Genomic DNA, 19,345 nt, shown 5'->3' on the forward strand with positions numbered 1-19,345 from the left:
AGGTACCCTAGGTATTTAGCACTAATAATAATGATTAATTTAAGAGAATAAACACTGCTATGTTTGTGGTGGTACTTACTTATATTTATCATCTAATAATAACGTGAGGCCTAATTTGGCCCTAAAAGGCAGCAATAAGAAACAGTAGGTGTAAAGCAGAAGCAGTCCTAGTTCTTGTAGATGTGTTTCCTTGTTTTGTCCCCCCCCGCTGTATTTTGCTTTTAAAAAGCTCACTCAAGACTTTTAAATTTGACATAAAAGGTGCATCTACAAGGTTTTTGTTATTGTTTCTGGCAAACTGCGAAAACACTGTGCAGGAAGAGAAAAGGGGGGAGAGAGAAAGAAGAATAGCGCTATGTGTTTCTGGTAATAACCCAACCCATCTGCAATAGGTCATCCGATACTATGCATAGAGTTGCACACGCACGCACGCACGCACATACGCACGCACGCACGCACACAGAAATGGTAGATGGAGGCTTTAAAAATCGGTTTTACAATTTTTACGTTTGTTTTGTAGGAACATTTAGCTATAACCAAATATATTTTCATACAAAAATTCAAGTAATCTCTTAATTACTAATTCCACCTAAAAATGCCATAACACATGTATTATACATTTTTATGATGGAGATTTTCATTGGATAAATTCAAGAAGAGAGCTGTAATCATACATCAAAGCTCAAATGTTGCACAAATAAGTAAGCATATATATATAAAATAATGACAATTTAGAAATAGTATCTAAACCAAATATATCTGCCTATTTACATATAATAAAAGCATGATGAAAAAAATGGATTCATTATATTCGTTATATTTAGTGTTTTAAAATATACTTTGTATATTTATAGAGTAAACTAATTTAACTTGGAATGCTACCCTGAAACAACTACAGTGCTGTCATCATAACCCAACCTTATTTTATTTCAGATGCTCTGAATATTGCACCCATTCAGCCAAATTAAATATTTTTATAACGTTAAATAGCAATTACATACAGCAACATTTACATACAGCAGCATTTATTCATTCTGAAGTGTGACCAGCTAAATCAAATATTTAATATTCTAACCACAATTGCTTGATAAAATAAACTACAGCATTAGTGTGAGCATGAAACACACTTACACAGAGTCAGAGATGCATTCTTACCTCAGGGTGTAATCAGGTCAGTTAGCAGTCCTATACTTCCACAAAGCATTACAGAGCTGTACGATCCACTGGCTTCCCCTCAGACACAGGCTTACTGGTCTCACACACACAAAGTGAAACACACACACACACACACACACACACACTCCTCCAAACACACTTCAACTCGTCTCTATCTACCTGCCGCTCACTTTGTACTCCAGGTGTCACGTTTTTCTTGTTCTTGCTCTACAGGAGAAAATGCAGTCTTCTTCTATTTCTCTTTGTGTTTCTCTCTTTCACTCTTAGCAAACACGCAGAGGCTGGAGAAATGACGCAAACGCCACAAAAACGCCACTTTTCACTCTCTCCCTGTCTCTATGGTCAATCCAAGCACAGCTCCTGTCTTCCTCGACTCCAGTAATGGGGAACATTTCACTCGTCCTGTTTCTCTCGTCCTTTGCCTCCTCCCCCTCTTTTTTTCTTCCTCCCCCTCCAGTCTCTCTCTCTCTCTCTCTTTGCTGTCACTCACTACAGACTCACTCAAGCTTACATTTAAAGCCCAAACATGTTTTAAAGGTAACAGATGTAGCGTTTGTAGATACAAATAAACTGAATTCCACATTGTAACCAGCCCGTGTATGACAATATAACATAACTCAAATAAGTCGGAGCCCCTGAAATCAAAAACATCCGTGTGTATGACTCAAATCCTGCTGATGGTCACTCTAGTCTAGCGTGATCACTTCCATGAAGCCAAGGTGGCAAATGGAGACTTGGTGTGGACGAAATGTCTTGCTGTGCGGTAGAAAGCACAGGCCAGACCATAAACTTCACACCATGCAATTGACCCCCAACACACACACACACACACACACACACACACACACACACACACACACACACACACACACACACACACACACACACACACACAGACAGACAGACACATACACACACCGTCCCCCATCTCCCCCACAGAGACTCACATGTACACCTGCGCACACACATTCAATCCGTGTTAATTGGAACCACACAGGCTATATAGACGTGTGTGCATCATATGTTAAAGTGTAGCTGAGCTGGAGGGATGGTTGGGGATGTAGTATCAACAAGGTGGATTCCCAGCTGCCCCGGTCTGAAGATGGCACTCTTTCGCCTTTAGTCGTCAAGGTGTTGTCAGGGGAGGCACACGCCCAAACACACACACTTCCACCAGGCTTAAACCAGGTTAATGTCTGACATCTGACTCTACTCACATCTGACTTGACCTGATCTGACGGGATTTGTTGTTCCAAACATCGGTGTTATTTTACAAAGTTTATTGGTTAAATTCTATCGGTTAATTCAGCTGAATCCTAGTTTATCACTCTGCTTTTACGCACCACTCTGGTATTTAATTAAACGGGTCATCTTTGTGCTGTTAGATGGCTTTGGCAGTGTAACTGAGTTGTATTGATTGATATTTGGTCTGGTTGCCAAAAGTCACTTATAGTATGTGTAAAGGATTTAACAAAGCAAAGATCTAAGACAATTTCCTTTTCATGTTATTGATCTTGAAATTCACTCAATATCAAAATGTGTTAGTGAATTACAATAGAATTAATATGGAGGTTTAGTGTATACTTAAGGGCCAATATCTAACCACTTAACTGGTATAAATAAAACCAGAATATCTGCATTGCTAAATACCACTGACCCTTTAACAACATACAGACCATTTTGAATGTTACTGTACATCTACAAGGCAACTGAAAACAGCTGAGAAGAGGGCTGAATGAACACAGGCCTAGAGACCAATTTGGAACAGGGCCACTGTCTCCAATTGTGCACCAGCCACCTTTAGCTCGGTCACCATGGTGACAGCATGTGGCCCTGTCCCACAGCATTTATCCCCTCCCAACCCCAATAAACACCCTGATTGATAGACTGTCTGTGGATCTATGTGCATACATCAGTGCAAATGTCTGTTGAAAGTGTATTATACGTGCATGCCGGCATGCACTTGTGTGCATGTGTGGGGCGTTCTAGAGCATATGTGGAGGACTAGCTGTCAGAACAGATTAGGGTGTTGCCGAAGCGCTTGACAACTCAAGCACTTTATTATTAGCCAGAGTGGACCCCCATCAGGAGGAGGTCGTCCAAAAACATCCCTGATGAAATATTTTTACAGCAAGTGGAGAAGGGAGCAGGGGAGGTGTCCCAAAACACGCCCGATGGAATACAAAAAACAAAAACGCAGCGTGGCATGGGCACATCAGAGCAGTGAACTGAGTAAAGGAAGTGGGTAGTATATTAGACAGCTAATGACAGGACTCGGCTTTGGTTGTTGTTGACTTTAGAATGGTTTTAAAAGTGTCCGACGGAGGTCTCACTTCCTTTTAAGAGGCCCTCGAGAACAACTTTGTTCTTCAAGTGGAACAACAGCAGTTTATCTTCCACTCGGCAGACAGTGAGACAGACGGAGACAGACACTGTTCCCATTTATCTCTTTTATCTAGTTGTGGTTGCTCTTTTTTATTCATTCTGAAGTGAGATTTTTTTTATAAATTTCTTAGATATTTTTTATTTCTATTTAAATAATTGTAGGTTATTTATTAAGTGCATTTAATAGAAAATGTAAAAAGTTAATAAAATACGTAAAATGTTTAAACATACAAAAATTGAAGCGTAAAAACAACACGGTGCGGTTTTACCAGAGCCAGGCTAGTGGTTTCCCTCTGTTTCCAGTCTTTGTGCTAAGCTAAGCTAACCAGCTGCTGGCTGTAGCTTTGTATCTATTGTACAGACATAAGAGTGCTATTGATTTTCTCATCTAACTCTCGGCAAGAAAACGAATAATTGCATTTACCAAAATGTTTAAAATATTCCTTTATTTTATTATCAACAAAAAAAAAAACTAAAATTAAAAAAGTCAGGAACAGACAGTTAAGAAATACACAAGAACTAATGTATGTAACAATTCATAGAGTTACATCATTATATATAAGTCTTAACGCATGCACAAACACAGCTGAGAATATATTGGGCATCCACGCACACACCTACACACACCTGTGCAAAGGGACTGTACCGAATATCCAGCCATCCCCGTCTCTGACATTGGCTGGTGTGTGTCGACCACAAACACACTCATGAAGAATGTTACTCACCACACAAACACAACCTCCATCTCTATCTATCCTCCACATTCTCTCTCTCTCTCGCTCTCTCTCTCTCTCTCTTTTTTCTCTCTCTTTCTCTCTCTCTCTCACACACACACAAACATACACATGCACGTACACATGCACACCACCCCACGCATGCACGGACGCACACACACACACACACACACACACACACACACACACACACACACACACACACACACACACACACACACACAAAGTCTCACACATTTACCTGTCTCCTGCTCAAAGCTCTCTGCTCTCCCCATTTGTATGAGTGGTTATCGGTGTGGTAACTCTATCCCCTTCCTTTCATGTAAAATACATTGTGCCGAGTCCCTCCCTCCCTCCACCACTCCTCCTACACCCCCCCAGATCCCCCAGCCTGGGGAGGTGTAAAACTATCCTTCTCTTTATGCCTCCAAAAATGCCCCTTTTTCAGGTGTAGTAGGAAGCTATAAAAGAAAAAAAGAGTGAAAGAGAAGAACAGGGTGAGTCTGTGGAGCAGGGAAGAGGTGGAGGAGGAGGAGGAGGAGGAGGAGGAGGAGGAGGAGGAGGAGAAGGTGTTTGGGTGAAAAGGTACTCTCCAAAAACATCTCTCTCTCTCTCTCTCTCTCTCTCTCTCTTTTTGGTATTACCTGCCTATGCTCACATGAATTAGCCAAGAGCTGCCTAGTGTTTCTCACAATTGTGTTCACTTGTGTTCACACAAGGGCACAGAAATGAAAGTATATTCACACGCAGTAAAGTATCACATATCTATGAACCTTTGTCTTCGAATGCCCAGGGAAAGAAAGAAAAAGACAAAAATAGAGCTAAAACTAGACGCTGACCTCTACATTGAAGCCCCAAGACAATATAAACAATCTGAGAAACGAGAGAACAACAAGCACCAAGGTTGCTCGAAGCTATATAGCACAGAGATGTTAACGCCATTCTAGACAGAGTAAGGAGGTACAGTGAATTTGAAATGGCTTATGTGCTGCGTGAGTTCTTTAGTTTAAAAAAGGACTACATATTACAAGAAATAATGGGGACTCTATAGCATAAAATACAACTTGGGAAACAGCTCTCCAGTTTAAAATCCAATCTGTAATTTCTTGTACATTCAAACTACAACAAAGAATCAAAATGGCTTCAACCAACCTTGTTATGTAATTTGAATATATATTTTAATAATCTGATGAAGTTGGACAGCATTTCTCAACAGCAGAATATGGGCAGCGTGACCACGACGGGGAATGTGTTTTAGGTGTTTTCACCACATCAGTATTTTTTAATTGTACTTAAAGCGCAACTATTTTATATTAATGAACGACTGTTAGATTCAAGCCATTGCCAAAATGATTTATACAAAGGTAATTAAGACATCAGCTCCATAAAACTCTCTCTGTATCTCTCAGTATGGCTATGTTTACAAAATCGTGTAGTCCGATGACATTTGTGCGCAGCAGCTTGAGTGATGCGTTTTACGTCACCGCTGAGAAAGGACATTAGCAGCGTTCAGCTTTGGAGACAAAGAGGACTAAAAAATTACAACATAATTACCTCTTCTGAAGAGTCCATCATATTTTATTAATCCTCCGTGTCCTCCTTGATTTGACAGGATAAGCACTACTAACAACTGCGTGAAGGAGGGCTGGGGGTGGTGCGTGATCACAGAGGGCGACAGAAACGACGCACTGTAGCTTTGAGTAATGCTTTACCAAAAAGCAATGCAATTAATCAAATTGTCTTAAAGTAATTGCCACACAGACATTCTGGGGCCAATATTACAACCTCTCGATCAAGGCAGTTTGAGGGCCGACGGCTCTCAGCCAGGAAAACTGAGCGTCACCAACTCTTTGCTAATCTTGAACCAAGAACCACTTACGTCAGGTGCTTGGGGCGGGATTATTGGGACCAACAAGACCATATAAATCGCTGTGACTACCATTTTTAAAAACACAGAGCTTCACTACTGACATGGAATCAAAGCAGTGGTACGTGGAGGAGACAAACCGTCTCCAAGCAGTATGGTCCTCGGCCAGTAGCGGAGTGGCAATCGGGAGAGTCAGGACTTTTCCCGGTGGGCTGGTAGTGTTTCGAGGCTGCGAGGGCCAGTCTGACAATAGTTATACATTGCAAGTTTTTAGCAACACCATACGGCGGCCTGGTGTGCGGCCGCGGTCAGGAAAAAAAGGGACTGTGTTGCTGTGCTGTGTGTTCATTCATTCACCTGACCATCCGAACAGGTCAGTGTAACGCTTATCAGTTCAATTTTCTAAGCACAAACAGACATTTGGAAAAACAGAAAAATCCAATTTTTCATTTTTTTCCACCTTGACAAATTAAAAAATTGGATCTTTAACCTGTTTTTCCAATTTTCTGTTTTTATTCAGAGGATCAGAAATTTAGAAAATTACAAAATTGCATCTGAGCTCCAGTTATTCAATACTGCAATGGTATTCTCTTCCTCTACTTTGCGGAATATGCAGGTCATTAACTGCATATGGACCAAAAAAAACTAAAAACGGATATACTTTGGGGTCAGAGGTGCTTGCAACTGATGGTTTCGAGTGGGGGGGAATTGGATATTAGTGTACCCATTTTTCAGTTTTTTCAAATGTCCGTTTATGCTTAGAAAATTGAACTGATAAGCGTTACACTGACCCGAACACCCCCACAACACTTTTTTGGTCCCACTCTGCCGCTGTCCTCGGCCTTCTACTACTTTTAAAGTATCATGTGTTTCTAATTTTTATTACACAGTGCATTTCTTCTGATTACACTGCAGGGAATTCAATTATAAGCTAGCAAGTAATTCTTACTGGGTTTAATTGGTCATCTTTGGTCGTCGTCTTGTGTTTTGATCTCTTTGTATAGACAAAGAGTGGTCAGTGCACTTTACTAATTTTAGAATCCAAAAGATAATTTTTTTTTAAATCAACTTGTAGTGAATACACGTTTGGGGAGGAAGAGCAGTAGAGGAGAACAGACTAAAGCCTCCTCGCTCCTGGTGGTCTTCATATTTGCCATTTCAATTGGCTCCTCATTGTCTCAGAGAGTGAGGGGATCACAGACATGATTTAATGCAGCTTTACTCAATGGAGACAAATGAAAAGTCACTGATGGATGTGTGTGTGTGTGTGTGTGTGTGTGTGTGTGTGTGTGTGTGTGTGTGTGTGTGTGTGTGGGCCGGTTCTGCGCTGTTAATTGTGAAGCGTTTGGCCTCGACTGCCCCTGCTCAGCTAATCTGATGAGAGTGATTAAAAAAACAACTGGGAGAAACCTAAACCAGTCCATGGATGACCAGGCAGACACACACACACACACACACACACACACACACACACACACACACACACACACACACACACACACACACACACACACACACACACACACACACACACACACACACAGCACTCTGGCCATCACTCTAATCAGTGACACACTCAACAACACACAATTTAAGATGAACACATCAGTAGAAAGAAAGTCAGACACTGAGACTGAGTAGTGCAGAAACAATTTGTTGATTAATCATCAGCATTTCTATAAGAATTATCTATACCATTTCATACACAATAGGATTAATCAATTAATTGAAAATCAGCAGCCATTAATAATTAATTTGAATGATTCAATACATGACTCCATGCTGCATGATGTGTATGAGTCATGGCACAAATGCAGTCATAAATTAGTCAACAAGGTAGAAGTTGTGACAGTATAGGATGTACTGTTTCAGATATGTCCTCGCTCTGAAACTATACCTGCTTGTTAACAATGGTAATTCAAGTTAAGGTTTGATTTAGAAAATTGGAAGAACAAGAAGAAGAATCAAGATACGTAGAACAAATCTATCTTTGACTTGAGCCACTTCAAGGTACAACAAGGGCGGGTCAGTCATAACACAACCTCATGCTGTGCAGCCAAACATAGGTCAAACCCACGGAACTCTCCTACTGTAATGCATTTGAGGTTTGCAAACCAAGTTTGTCAGGCTAAATTAATATAGACATCTAGAATATTTCCATTTGATAAAAGGATAAAATGGTATAGTCATAAAAAATTAAGAGCTGGGACAAGAATACATTTATACAGATAGAAGATGGGTGTTTGGTGTTTCAAGCCCCCAACGTCGTCTTCCAGGCAGCGCTGCCTGGAAGGCACTAGGATCAGGCATTGGTTAGGGTTATGGTGCCTTGAAGTCGGGGGCTTAAAACACCATTGAGCTAGAAGATGATTATAACAAACTACTTAAAGGGAAATGAAAGGGGAGAAAGGGATGTTAAAGGGTTGATTAACAACTTAAAAAAGAAGGTTTTCCAAATACATCTACTGGTTTTTACTCCATGTTTTGTGGCAGAATTCCACGTGATCAAATGTAGAATAGTGTGTGGACTAGAACAGTAAGAGCTTCTCTCTGCTGCAGTGTGAGACCTGAAGAAACACAACACCATCGTCCTGCAACACCCCCCCCCCCCATCCCCAACCCGACCGCAGCTACCGCACCCACCGACCCACCGACCCAGACCCCCTGAGCACCTCCACATCCCACCGAAATCAATGTTTCAGAAAAAAAGATCAGGTAAGAGCAAAAAAATTGTTTGTGTGTTACAGTAGTAAGTACAGAGAGTCTGTGGTGGTCATAACTGTCTGTGTTTGTGAGCCTGTGTGTGTGTGTGCGTGCGTGCGTGTGTGTTTGCGAGTCTGTGTGTGTAAGTGTGTGTCTGTGGCAGCAGCAGCATCAATAATTAAAGCTAATCTCATTAGGCCTCAGATCCCTTTCAGACGCTTTTAATTAAATGATGAATGACCTCCCAGCTGCCTGTTAAATAATGCTGCTCATGACATCACAGTGTGTGTGCATGTGAGAGGTACAACATAAGGTAGATATCCTCCAAAAAAAGACACATGGGGAGACATTCAGCAGTCAGATAGGTATGCCCTCATATGCCATCTGCTCTGAGATTCAATATTATTATAAGTTACTGCTGCCCTGTGCACCGAGGAGAGGGAATGGGAGTTGAATGTCTCAAAAGTCGCAAGCTGTTCCATCATACCAGACCTTGAAACACTTCATATCATCTTCCTAATAAAATCATTCACTGTACCATATGTCTGCAAAGAAGGAAGGCAGCTTGAGGGAGAGGAGGATGTACGTAAAAAGAGGGAATAGCAGGGTGACCAAAAAGGGACAGTGAGAAAGATAAAGATAAGGGAATACAAAGAGACCCAGAGACCATAGGCCATATCGGAGAATGAGAGCAACAGGTAAAACAGAGGACAGGTAAGGGTGCCAAAGCGCCCCAGGCTCCAGACAGCATGGGCCTGGCTATGAGAACACCCATAATCCCTTCTGTTTCTTCCTGTTTCTAGCCCCCTCTACTCTCTCTACCCTCTACCCCCTCCTCCCTCTATCATCCCCCACCCCCCGTACTCTCGGGCTGGCTCTGTATCGGATTGCTGACTTTACAATAGGCCCTGAATCATCACTCTAGCCAGAGAGACACAAGGAGAGACGAAGAGGCGGGCAGGCCGGCGGAGAGAGAGAAGGTGGGACAGACAGACAGACAGACAGACAGACAGACAGACAGACATTGGGTTTTAAACTGATGCTCAGACAAAACACCATGTTTTTAATTTGTTTTTATTTTTATTTTAATTTTTTAATTTTTTTACATAATGTTATTATAATCTAAAAGAAAATTAGATTTTCAGTCAGGCATTAAACACCTATCACAAGAACACACTGATGGTAATAAACAGCAATGATATATAATCAAAGGCAAATGTAAAATACATAAAAAGGACTCAAGTAATAAAAAAAATTAAGGAATGGATTCATCAATGATAATAAAAAATAATCATTGGCTGCAGCCCTGTTCTGGAGTTTTGAGTCAGGACGGAGACCCAGGTCAGAGCCCATCTGGCCTCGGCGACCCCTCTGCTACCTCTCTGATTCTACGCGGCAGAGAGAGAAATACAATCTCCCAGCAGAGCAGCAGAGGAAGTTCTCGCGGCAGGCAGGGCAAGCAGGTTCCTCCGTAACCAAAGCACAATTGTTGCAATTTCATTTCCTTCCCAGCAAAATGAGGAAATACGTTCCTTTTTTGGTAACCAATGGCAGATGAACGTTTGACCAGTCTGAACAAAAGGTGGGCTGTGCTATCAAGGGCTCTATTTATGGAAAATGTTGGGAACAAAAAAAATAAATGTTTTACTGAACTACTTCAGTATGTTAAAATGTTCAGTAGAGAGAAATGTAACATCTGGCAATAATGTGAATTTCCTTGAAAACTCTTTGAGTAATCAATAAAGTGAGGAATTTTGGCATGAAATATTGCGCGCTGATTGACTTCCATTAAACAAGCATGGTCACAATATGAGAGACTGTCTCCACTCAGATGACCTCAGCAGTCCCACACCACAGAAAGTATATGTGTATAACAGAGAAAGAAACACCTACACACACACACACACACACACACACACACACACACACACACACACACACACACACACACACACACACACACACACACAGCAGACACTAAAGCACACATATCATGTGGTTTCCTGTCTGGTGCGTTCCTCTAGAAAGCCCACGCCGGGTGCTCTGGGTTTCTAGATGGATTCTCCAGTCTGTTTGGGGGGTTTGACTCCATCAGACTGTGATTGGCTCACAGGCTGTCTGTGACCTTCTCACCTCACACCTAGCTGGCTTTCCCTGGCCGACCAGACTCTCACTCGACTCTCATATATGAGTTATAGATTATTTGAATCAAGGTTTTGGTGAGAGACAGGTTTTGTTTGTTTCAAGCACCTTAAATAAAATTAATGTCTAAACAAAGAGAGTAGTTATTGTTCCATTTTTCACGAGAGTAGGCTCCGTTATCTACGATATTCATTCGGGCTAATTTCACCCAGTTTCCAAATTCACTTTGTGGATGAATCTAATACTTTCTTAAATGCCAGAACACCAGAAAACATTACACTGCAGATATTCAAAATATTTAAGTAATAGTTTGACATATTGGGAAATCCACTTGTTTGCTTTCTTACTGAAAGTTAGATGAGAATATCAACACCACTACCATGTCTGTCTGTTAAATACAGCCAGCAGCTGGTTAGCTTAGCTTAGCATAAAGGCTGGAAGCAGTGGAAAACAGCTAGTCTGGCTCTGTCCAAAGGTAACAAATCTATCTACCAACACCTGTAAAGCTCACTTAGCATGTGTTATCTACATTTTTTAATCCGTACAAAAACTAAGTTGAGGTTTTATATGCCTCACTACGCCTGACTTTAAAACAGTCTCAGCGCATAAAAACGCAAGGGATCTTGGGGTGTTGTGCGTCTTGTGTGTGTCTTGAAAGTCAGTGTGGATTGAAACATTTGATTAAATGGAAGCGCATCTGTACCATGAGACGAGCAAGTGACAGATGCCAAAAATGCTGTCTATGTGGATTGGTCATTACTCTCATCAGGAATAGGCACATTTGCCAAAATATCAAACTATTCGTTTAACGTATAAACATCAACATCTTCCTGATTTACAGCCTTTTTTGTACGCTACACATTTTGCTTCCTTTTTTAAGTTGTGCACTTCTGTTTGACTTCATTTCCTCATTTGCCATAGTTACCAAACCTAATGCAATCAAGAATAATGGCTTCTTTTTCATGAAAATGTTCTTACCTCTGTACAGCTCAGACAGACGTGACTAGAAGACTGAGCGGCAGCCTCTCTCAGCAACACTTAGCTGTCAACTAAACATAAATCTTATAAGAATCACTGTACACTAAGATGAAATTTAAGTGCACCTTGGTGCCACAACTAGGATGCCAGCCTACTAAAGGGATGCCAAGGGTTAGCTGTTACACTCCACACTCTGTAATCTGTCCACATGCCTTGTCACTGGGCAGATTTTGAAACGACTGTCTATGACGCCAATGCAATCTTGGCAATCAGGGTTGGGCTATGCTCGCATTTAGCTACTGCTGCTGCATGTAAGTTTGTGTGAATGTGTCTGTATGGGGTTGTAGGGGTGAAAGAGGGGTGCAACCTGACCCCTTTCCTCCTCTAACTTGGTCTCTCTTTCTGTCTCTCACACACACACACACACACACACACACACACACACACACACACACACACACACACACACACACACACACACAGTGGGACAGCTGCCATACTCTGGGCCTCTCCCAGCGCACCAGAGGAAAAGGCTAGGGTAAAAGAACCTTTTTTCCCCACTTTTTTCCTCCTCCTTCATCTCTCTTACTTTTTTCTTCTGGTGGCCATACGTTTAAATCCTGCAAGGCACCCCGGGGTCAACAAACACCGCCGCTCCCCCCATCTCTCACCGCTTCCTCCACTAGCCAACATACTGGAGACTTCAATCAGGCCTCTGTCGGATCAAGAGCCATTGAGGGATTGTGTGTTGAGTTTGTGTGTGTGTTTGTGTGCGTATGCAGGACACATGCTGGTCTATCTTTACTAAATATCTACTTAATGCTTATACACATACTTAGGATTTAACTGAATTCATAAAAACAAATTTGACCCAAATCGCATCATCATCTCACAGAGCATCACTCAAAAAAAACAAAAAAAAACAGTTATCACCTTTTCTCCAAAGCTAAACAAGTAAGTGACAACAGGTGGAGTGAGACACTTAAACAAGCTAAAAGTAGCATTACGGGGCTAACCACTGTTGGCCCTGCCTCAGGCTTCTACCAGCGCTCCCCGAGGACCCCAGACGGCAGGCTGGCCCTCGGCAGGCAGGCGGCCAGAGAGGACGCCTGACCATAACCCAGATGACGTGCGATGGATGTGGTGGGAAGGACGGGGAGGAGGAAGTAAGGGAGGGGGGGAGACTTTAAAAGGGTAGAGGGGAGGTGTGTGGGTATTAGGTATCAACAGACAACTCCCCGAAACTTTGTGTGTGAGGTCTGTGCTGTTTTCTCAGTCACCCGAGACACGCCTATTTCAATGAAACAAGCAAATAAACTACAATTATAGAATCAATTTACAAATTAAAACCTTCATTTTCAATTCACGTTAAATTGAATTTGTGGAAGCTGCCATTAGAATTTGTGGCTCAGTTGTAATCAAAGTGAGACAATGAGCACAAAACTGCAAATAACATCTATCAGCTAAAAAGTAACTTTGAAACAGAGGAAGACATCTATTGTAATACTGATATTGTTATATGATGTAAAATTGGTTATCGTTTATGCTGCAAAACAGTAGAACTGAAATGGTTATTTGATTAGTCAATTGACAGAAAACTAACTCTAATTAACTAATTAATTAATTAACAATTTTGATAAACAGTTAATCGTTTGAAGTCATGTTTTTAAGCAGAAATGCCAAATTTTCATTGGTTTCACCTTTTCTACTGTGATTATCTTCATCTTCTATGATATATATATATATATATATATATATATATATATATATATATATATATATATATATATATATATATATGGGTTTTGGACCAAACAGGACATCTGAATATGTCAAAGTCAAAAGAATAGGCAAAGATAGGCATTTTTCACTGACATTTTATAAACCGAATGATTGGACCGACAGATAACTGAACATTAAAACCTAATAAAGGTAGGACTTTTTGCAGGGTGTTATTTTAGACTGCATATGTTTTAACTCAGTGTGCCTTTAAAGCTGAATGTACATCATACACTATAAAATACTGATTCAAAAATAGACACACACTACAAAAAATGTCTTTCATAAAGTGAACTTGAATACTTTCTAGTAAAAAAAGGTAAACACCAAACAGTTCCAGGAGTCAGAAATCTCAGCTCTGTAAGCCTATAGCTCTGTGTGGTATGATTAAAATCTCTGTCCTTGCTCTGAGGTCTCATTTCCAACCAGAAGAATTAATCAATGTCTTTGAGCCACAGCTCAAATTCACATTATAAATGATATCTGTGCCCTATTTAAAGCAGGTGAAGTAATTGTGGAATATGGACATCAATATTTGATATTTGGATGGCAGCAAGACAAGATGGATGCTCCTCTCTTCCTCTTTCTTTCTTTCTTTGTCTTTTTCTGTGTGTTTTCGTTGTGTGCATGTACTGTACTGTACTGTATGTGTGAGTGACAGTGCTCCGCTGGGGTCAGCTTGTAATTTAACCTAGGGCGAGTCTGACAGAGCAACACAAAAAGTGGGGGAAAAACAACATACTTCATGCGCTCTGTCCCACTTTGCGCTATTATTACTGTCGAGGCTGGCAGGTCAGAGTAGGAGTGAGGGAGAGAGAACCAAGCTTGATGGAGGAGGACGAGGAGGAGATGAAATTACACCTGTTCTGGTGGCTGACTAACGACTTTGAAATGCGAGCGGACCTCGCTCGCCGCCAAAATCATTTTCCCAACAATACGGCCTGATCTTTAAACAAGCAGAACTAGGACACTGCGCTGACGTGACGCAGAGACTGCCTGCTGTGCTGAGACACTATCAAACCCTCAGGCTCTGTGTGTGTGTGTGTGTGTGTGTGTGTGTGTGTGTGTGTGTGATTGAGGTCTAAAAGATTAAACAACTACTTTTTCAATTAAGTTAATTAGTCATTTAAATGACTGTGGATTCACTTGTATTACATGCACACCATGCTCTCTCTCTCTCTCTCTCTCTCTCTCTCTCTCACACACACATGCAAGAATGCACATGCGCACGCAGGCGCACACACACACACACACACACACACACACACACACACACACACACACACACAGAGTTGCTAGATTGATGTCTCCGTCCAGCATTGTTTCTAAGTCTCATTCACTCTGACTGCTGCCATATGGTTACTGTTCACTCACTGAACCACATCTGCTGTGTGTTACCACACACACACACAACTCTCCAATGCACCCATACCTCAGACTTGTGTGGCCGATACAAGGTATACTCAGCCACCCACCCACACACGCACGCACACACGCACACACACACACACACACACACACACACACACACACACTTACACACACACACACACACACACACACACACACACACACACACACACACACACACACACACACACACATATGTATACAGTAGCGTTTAACTCACCATCTGTTCGTTGAGGTCCTGTGAGGCCTCCATGGCTTCTTAGGTTGTTATCCGTCACACACTTGAGGGGCAAACAATTTGAAAATAAAAATGTGGTTCAATGTATGTACAAAATGAAAAAAATCACCTTTTTCTATTTACCTGTGCACAGTTTAATCATCACCTGTATACTAGCTTTGTTTTTTTCCGGGGATGTTGCTTGAACACTTGCTTAGGGGGTTTGATTGTCAAATTGAATCACTTACACTCACATTGTGGATGAAATTACTTCAAAATGTCGTCTTTTTTTCACGTATTTGTGCATCTGTCGGTTAGACCTTCCGCCAGTGTGTTTATGTGTGAGCAACAGGAGACTGAAGAGGGAAGCGGCAGCGGTAACTTCAGCATATCATCTTCAGCCGAGGGTGAAGTGGAGAGATAATTGCAAAAGTAAATATCAACAATGAAAATGGAGACGTGTAAATGATACGGCTGCTTGGCTGGCTCTGGACCACAGTCACAGTGGCTGGCTAGCACGCGAAGACAGTGAGTGACCCTATTAATACTAGACAGGAGACAGGTTGGCGCAGGAGTCTGGAGTGACGGAGAGGCCGAGGTGATTGTCTACAACTTAAGTGAGATTAGATGTTGCGATCAGAAATTACATTCTGCCCTTCATTTTTTTTTCTTGCCATTGTCACGCATCAACAAAAGACCAGCTGAAAGAATGGAACAATGCCATCATCCCAACAGAACGGCACGAAATGGCTCCTTTCTGCTATATTGTGCAAAAGTTGGACAGTTGAACAAAAGAGTAGGCTGTGAAAACATGCACTCGCATGCAAATACAAAAGTACTTCCCTTATTAGATCTGCGGTTCCCAGCAAGTGTGTCAAGGTGTGCCACTGAACCATTTCCAGCTCGTTTTCCACCTGAAAATGATTTTATGAATTTGCTCTATTTCACTTCAGCGTAAGTAAATAAATATGTGTATACACCTGCACTTAGAGCTAGTGTCAAGGGTAATTTGCAAATGTCAGGCAAGACGTGTTTCTTTGTGTTTTCAGTTTGTTCAGTGTGCTCGCGCGTGTGTGTGCGCATGTGTGTGCGCGTGCGTGTGTGTTCGTGCACTGTGGACATTTCTGGCTCGATCCTTTAAACTAACTGGAATCCTTTTAATTTTTCATAGCGTTCAGCTCCTCCTTGCCTGAAACCGAAGACAATAATGCGTCTCTCAGGTGAATTGATTTGTGCCCCAGCCTCCCTCTCTCTCCCCCACCCTCTCTCCCTCTCTCTCCCCCTCTCACCTTTGTGGAGGACAGAATCAGGCTTCTATCTGTTTGCTTTCCACTCTCCCGTTCATGATTTATTCTTCTTAAGTGAGGAGTAGTGGACAGTAAACCCACATAAATTCAAGATCATCAGTCATTAGTAGTGATTAGTGAACTTTTTGGTCAATAAAGTGATAAATGCATAACATATTTGACACTCATAGTGCGTATTGTAGTTTAGAATAGGTCTTTATGTATAAATTGATGCTTTTTAATATTGTTAAATATTGTTAACTGCTTGGTTTGCCCACCTCTTATGTGTTATATCCCACTACATGTCTGCCTCAAAAGGCCCTAAAACCAGTAGGCTAGTTACCTGACACTGCACAGGGAATCAACAATGCCTGCCATTTCCTCCAGCGTCCCGAAGAGAGAATTAGATTTCTCACTATGGCTATTGACAGCGACATAGGAAACACATATGGGACGGCGGAGGATTAGAAAGTGGACTACACAGCTACACTGCGGTAATTTCACGCTATAAAAGCTGAAGAGAATGTTGAACAAACCGCAGACTCCTTCTGGCTGGAGAGGTTGTAGTGAAAAGTCACATATTCAATTTGACTCCAACTTTATTGACTAAGCAATCGTTTTACCCACAAATTGATTTTTTGGCGATAGGCTACTTAAAAATAAATAATTAAAAGCCAGTTACGGAATTGAATGTATTATTTAGACCAAAGATGCAGACACGCTTCTTCTCTCTTACATCTGTATCTCTGAGTTTAAATAGGCCACACTCATTATTTTCAGCAGCAGTATACTGGGGACACACACATCATTTATTAGTGTGAATAATTGTGCAGGTATCATGATAATTATGTTTTGAGTGGATCGTATATTTTTACCAAAAGTAGAATAAAAAAAAAAAGAATTTCCCCAAGGGGACAAATGAAGTTATATTATGACATTGTTATATAGCCTTATATTTTTTAAGACAAAGTCAAATAAACAATGAGGGTAATTGCCTTGTAAGGGTGTGAAGCTGTTTTCGTTATTAGTGGCACACAATACTACATTTAATTACGATTCAATTGTATAAGTGTTGCACCCCTTTAAGCTTCAGGTTAAAATGCTATGGAAGAGTTTTTCAATAGTCTTACATAAAATTTATTAAACAACAAATAATACAACTATAATTACACTGCAAAAGTAAAATAAAATTAAAGAATGACAAAAAGAAATGCATATGAAATATAACATTTACAGGACAGACATTTACTGGCACCCAAAAGTTCATCATTGTATTTTTTACAAACATTTTGATATATTTTATAGGACAATATTACGTTGTATTTTCCTCAACATAATACAAAACCGACTATTTCAAATAAAGGGCAGTTTCCTGGGCTTTATTCTTAATACCCAAACTGTTAGGCTATTTAATTCAATAAAAACATTTTTTTTATTTTTATAAAAGGCCAGAAAAATGATTTGTTCTCAGCCTCTATGTGTAGGCTACAGGACTTTATTATTTCCCAAATCTCCACAAACCAAATCCCGTCCATCCATCTCTTGCGCATTAATGCGCATTGGTTAAGTATGAGTCCTTAATGTGAAATCTAATCTGTATGGATTACGGCGCAGTAGACCTATCAGATTTTGAGTCGGCGCAGAACTTGTCATGTTGTTAGGGGCAGGCCAATGGCCAGGGGCCATTCAAGCCCTGAGAACCCGGCCGTGGTATAAGATTCCCATTTCCTACATATCAAATATAAACACAAACTCCACGTGGGATGAGAGGAGAGATGGGGAGAAAAGCGGTGGACACACGGAGGGATGCTGCAGAGCACCGAGGAGACACTAAATTCCTCCATGTGTGATAAAATCGGGATAAAAAGCAGTAGAAACCACATTGACCTGCAGTCAAAGATCATTATGTGGCAAATAACCATCAGATTAAAGCTCTTTTTTTTTTTAAAGAATTATCAAATCATAAAAGAAAAACTTCATGTAACGCCAGTTTTACAGGGATGGGGCTTCTATTAATTAAATTCAAGTTATTTACTGTTAAATTATGTTTGTATAAATATGTAAAAATAAAAATAAAAAGTAATAACCTGTAAATCAATAGGTGGATGAGATACATTTAAATTAACGTGCCGAAGTCCCGGGGATGGGATAAACTGAAAAATGGACACCACTTTAAATTGCCTATCATTGACAAACGTAGGCTATTACAGTAATGGCTGCGCAATTGCCTAAAACTGTTTACGCAAATAAATTGATGATATTGTCATTATTGTCAATTGTGAAAATGAGTGTTGATGAATCATTTAAAAACAACAACAACAACAACAAAAAAAAACATTATTTGACCAGGAATCATGCCTTAATGCGTCGTCTATTTTTTAAGATATCATTAGGCTAAATGAATCAGACAGAATCAGTCAATATGACAGTTATCGTCCTCGGACCGCAGCGACCTAAACTGTCACTGACCTGATGTTTGTCAGAGTAAAACCACAGAACTGTGACTGTCTGTTAAGAAACTAACAAAGTCAACATACCTGTGTTTAAATTACTTTCGTCCCAGCAAGAAACCAGCTCCCAGATTTTTCCTTCACTTCTGAGAACTGCTCATAATCTAATGCAGTTTGGTCGCCGCACAGCTCGCCCTGCTGTTTGCAGGCTGTCACTG

General features: G+C 40.9%; 1 protein-coding gene across 9 annotated transcripts in view; it reads right to left on the reverse strand.

The window, feature by feature from the left end:
• Window positions 1-19,345, reverse strand: part of eya4 (EYA transcriptional coactivator and phosphatase 4) — a 46,969-nt gene that overhangs the window by 27,414 nt on the left and 210 nt on the right. For 7 of the 9 annotated variants that reach the window (XM_078275042.1, XM_078275043.1, XM_078275041.1 and 4 more), the window contains exons 1-2: window positions 19,215-19,345; window positions 15,395-15,455 (exon numbers count right to left, since the gene is read on the reverse strand). The exon at window positions 19,215-19,345 is cut by the window's right edge. In XM_078275042.1, coding sequence (XP_078131168.1) covers window positions 15,395-15,427 — 33 coding nt within the window. In that variant the 5' untranslated portion in view covers window positions 15,428-15,455; window positions 19,215-19,345. Of the gene's footprint in view, window positions 1-1,155; window positions 1,573-11,985; window positions 12,157-15,394; window positions 15,456-19,214 lie in introns of those variants that run through there. The other 2 variants (XM_078275046.1, XM_078275045.1) reach the window with 2 other exon arrangements.

This window comes from Sander vitreus, chromosome 18 (assembly GCF_031162955.1).
Source record: "Sander vitreus isolate 19-12246 chromosome 18, sanVit1, whole genome shotgun sequence".
NCBI classification, from domain to species: Eukaryota; Metazoa; Chordata; class Actinopteri; order Perciformes; family Percidae; genus Sander; species Sander vitreus.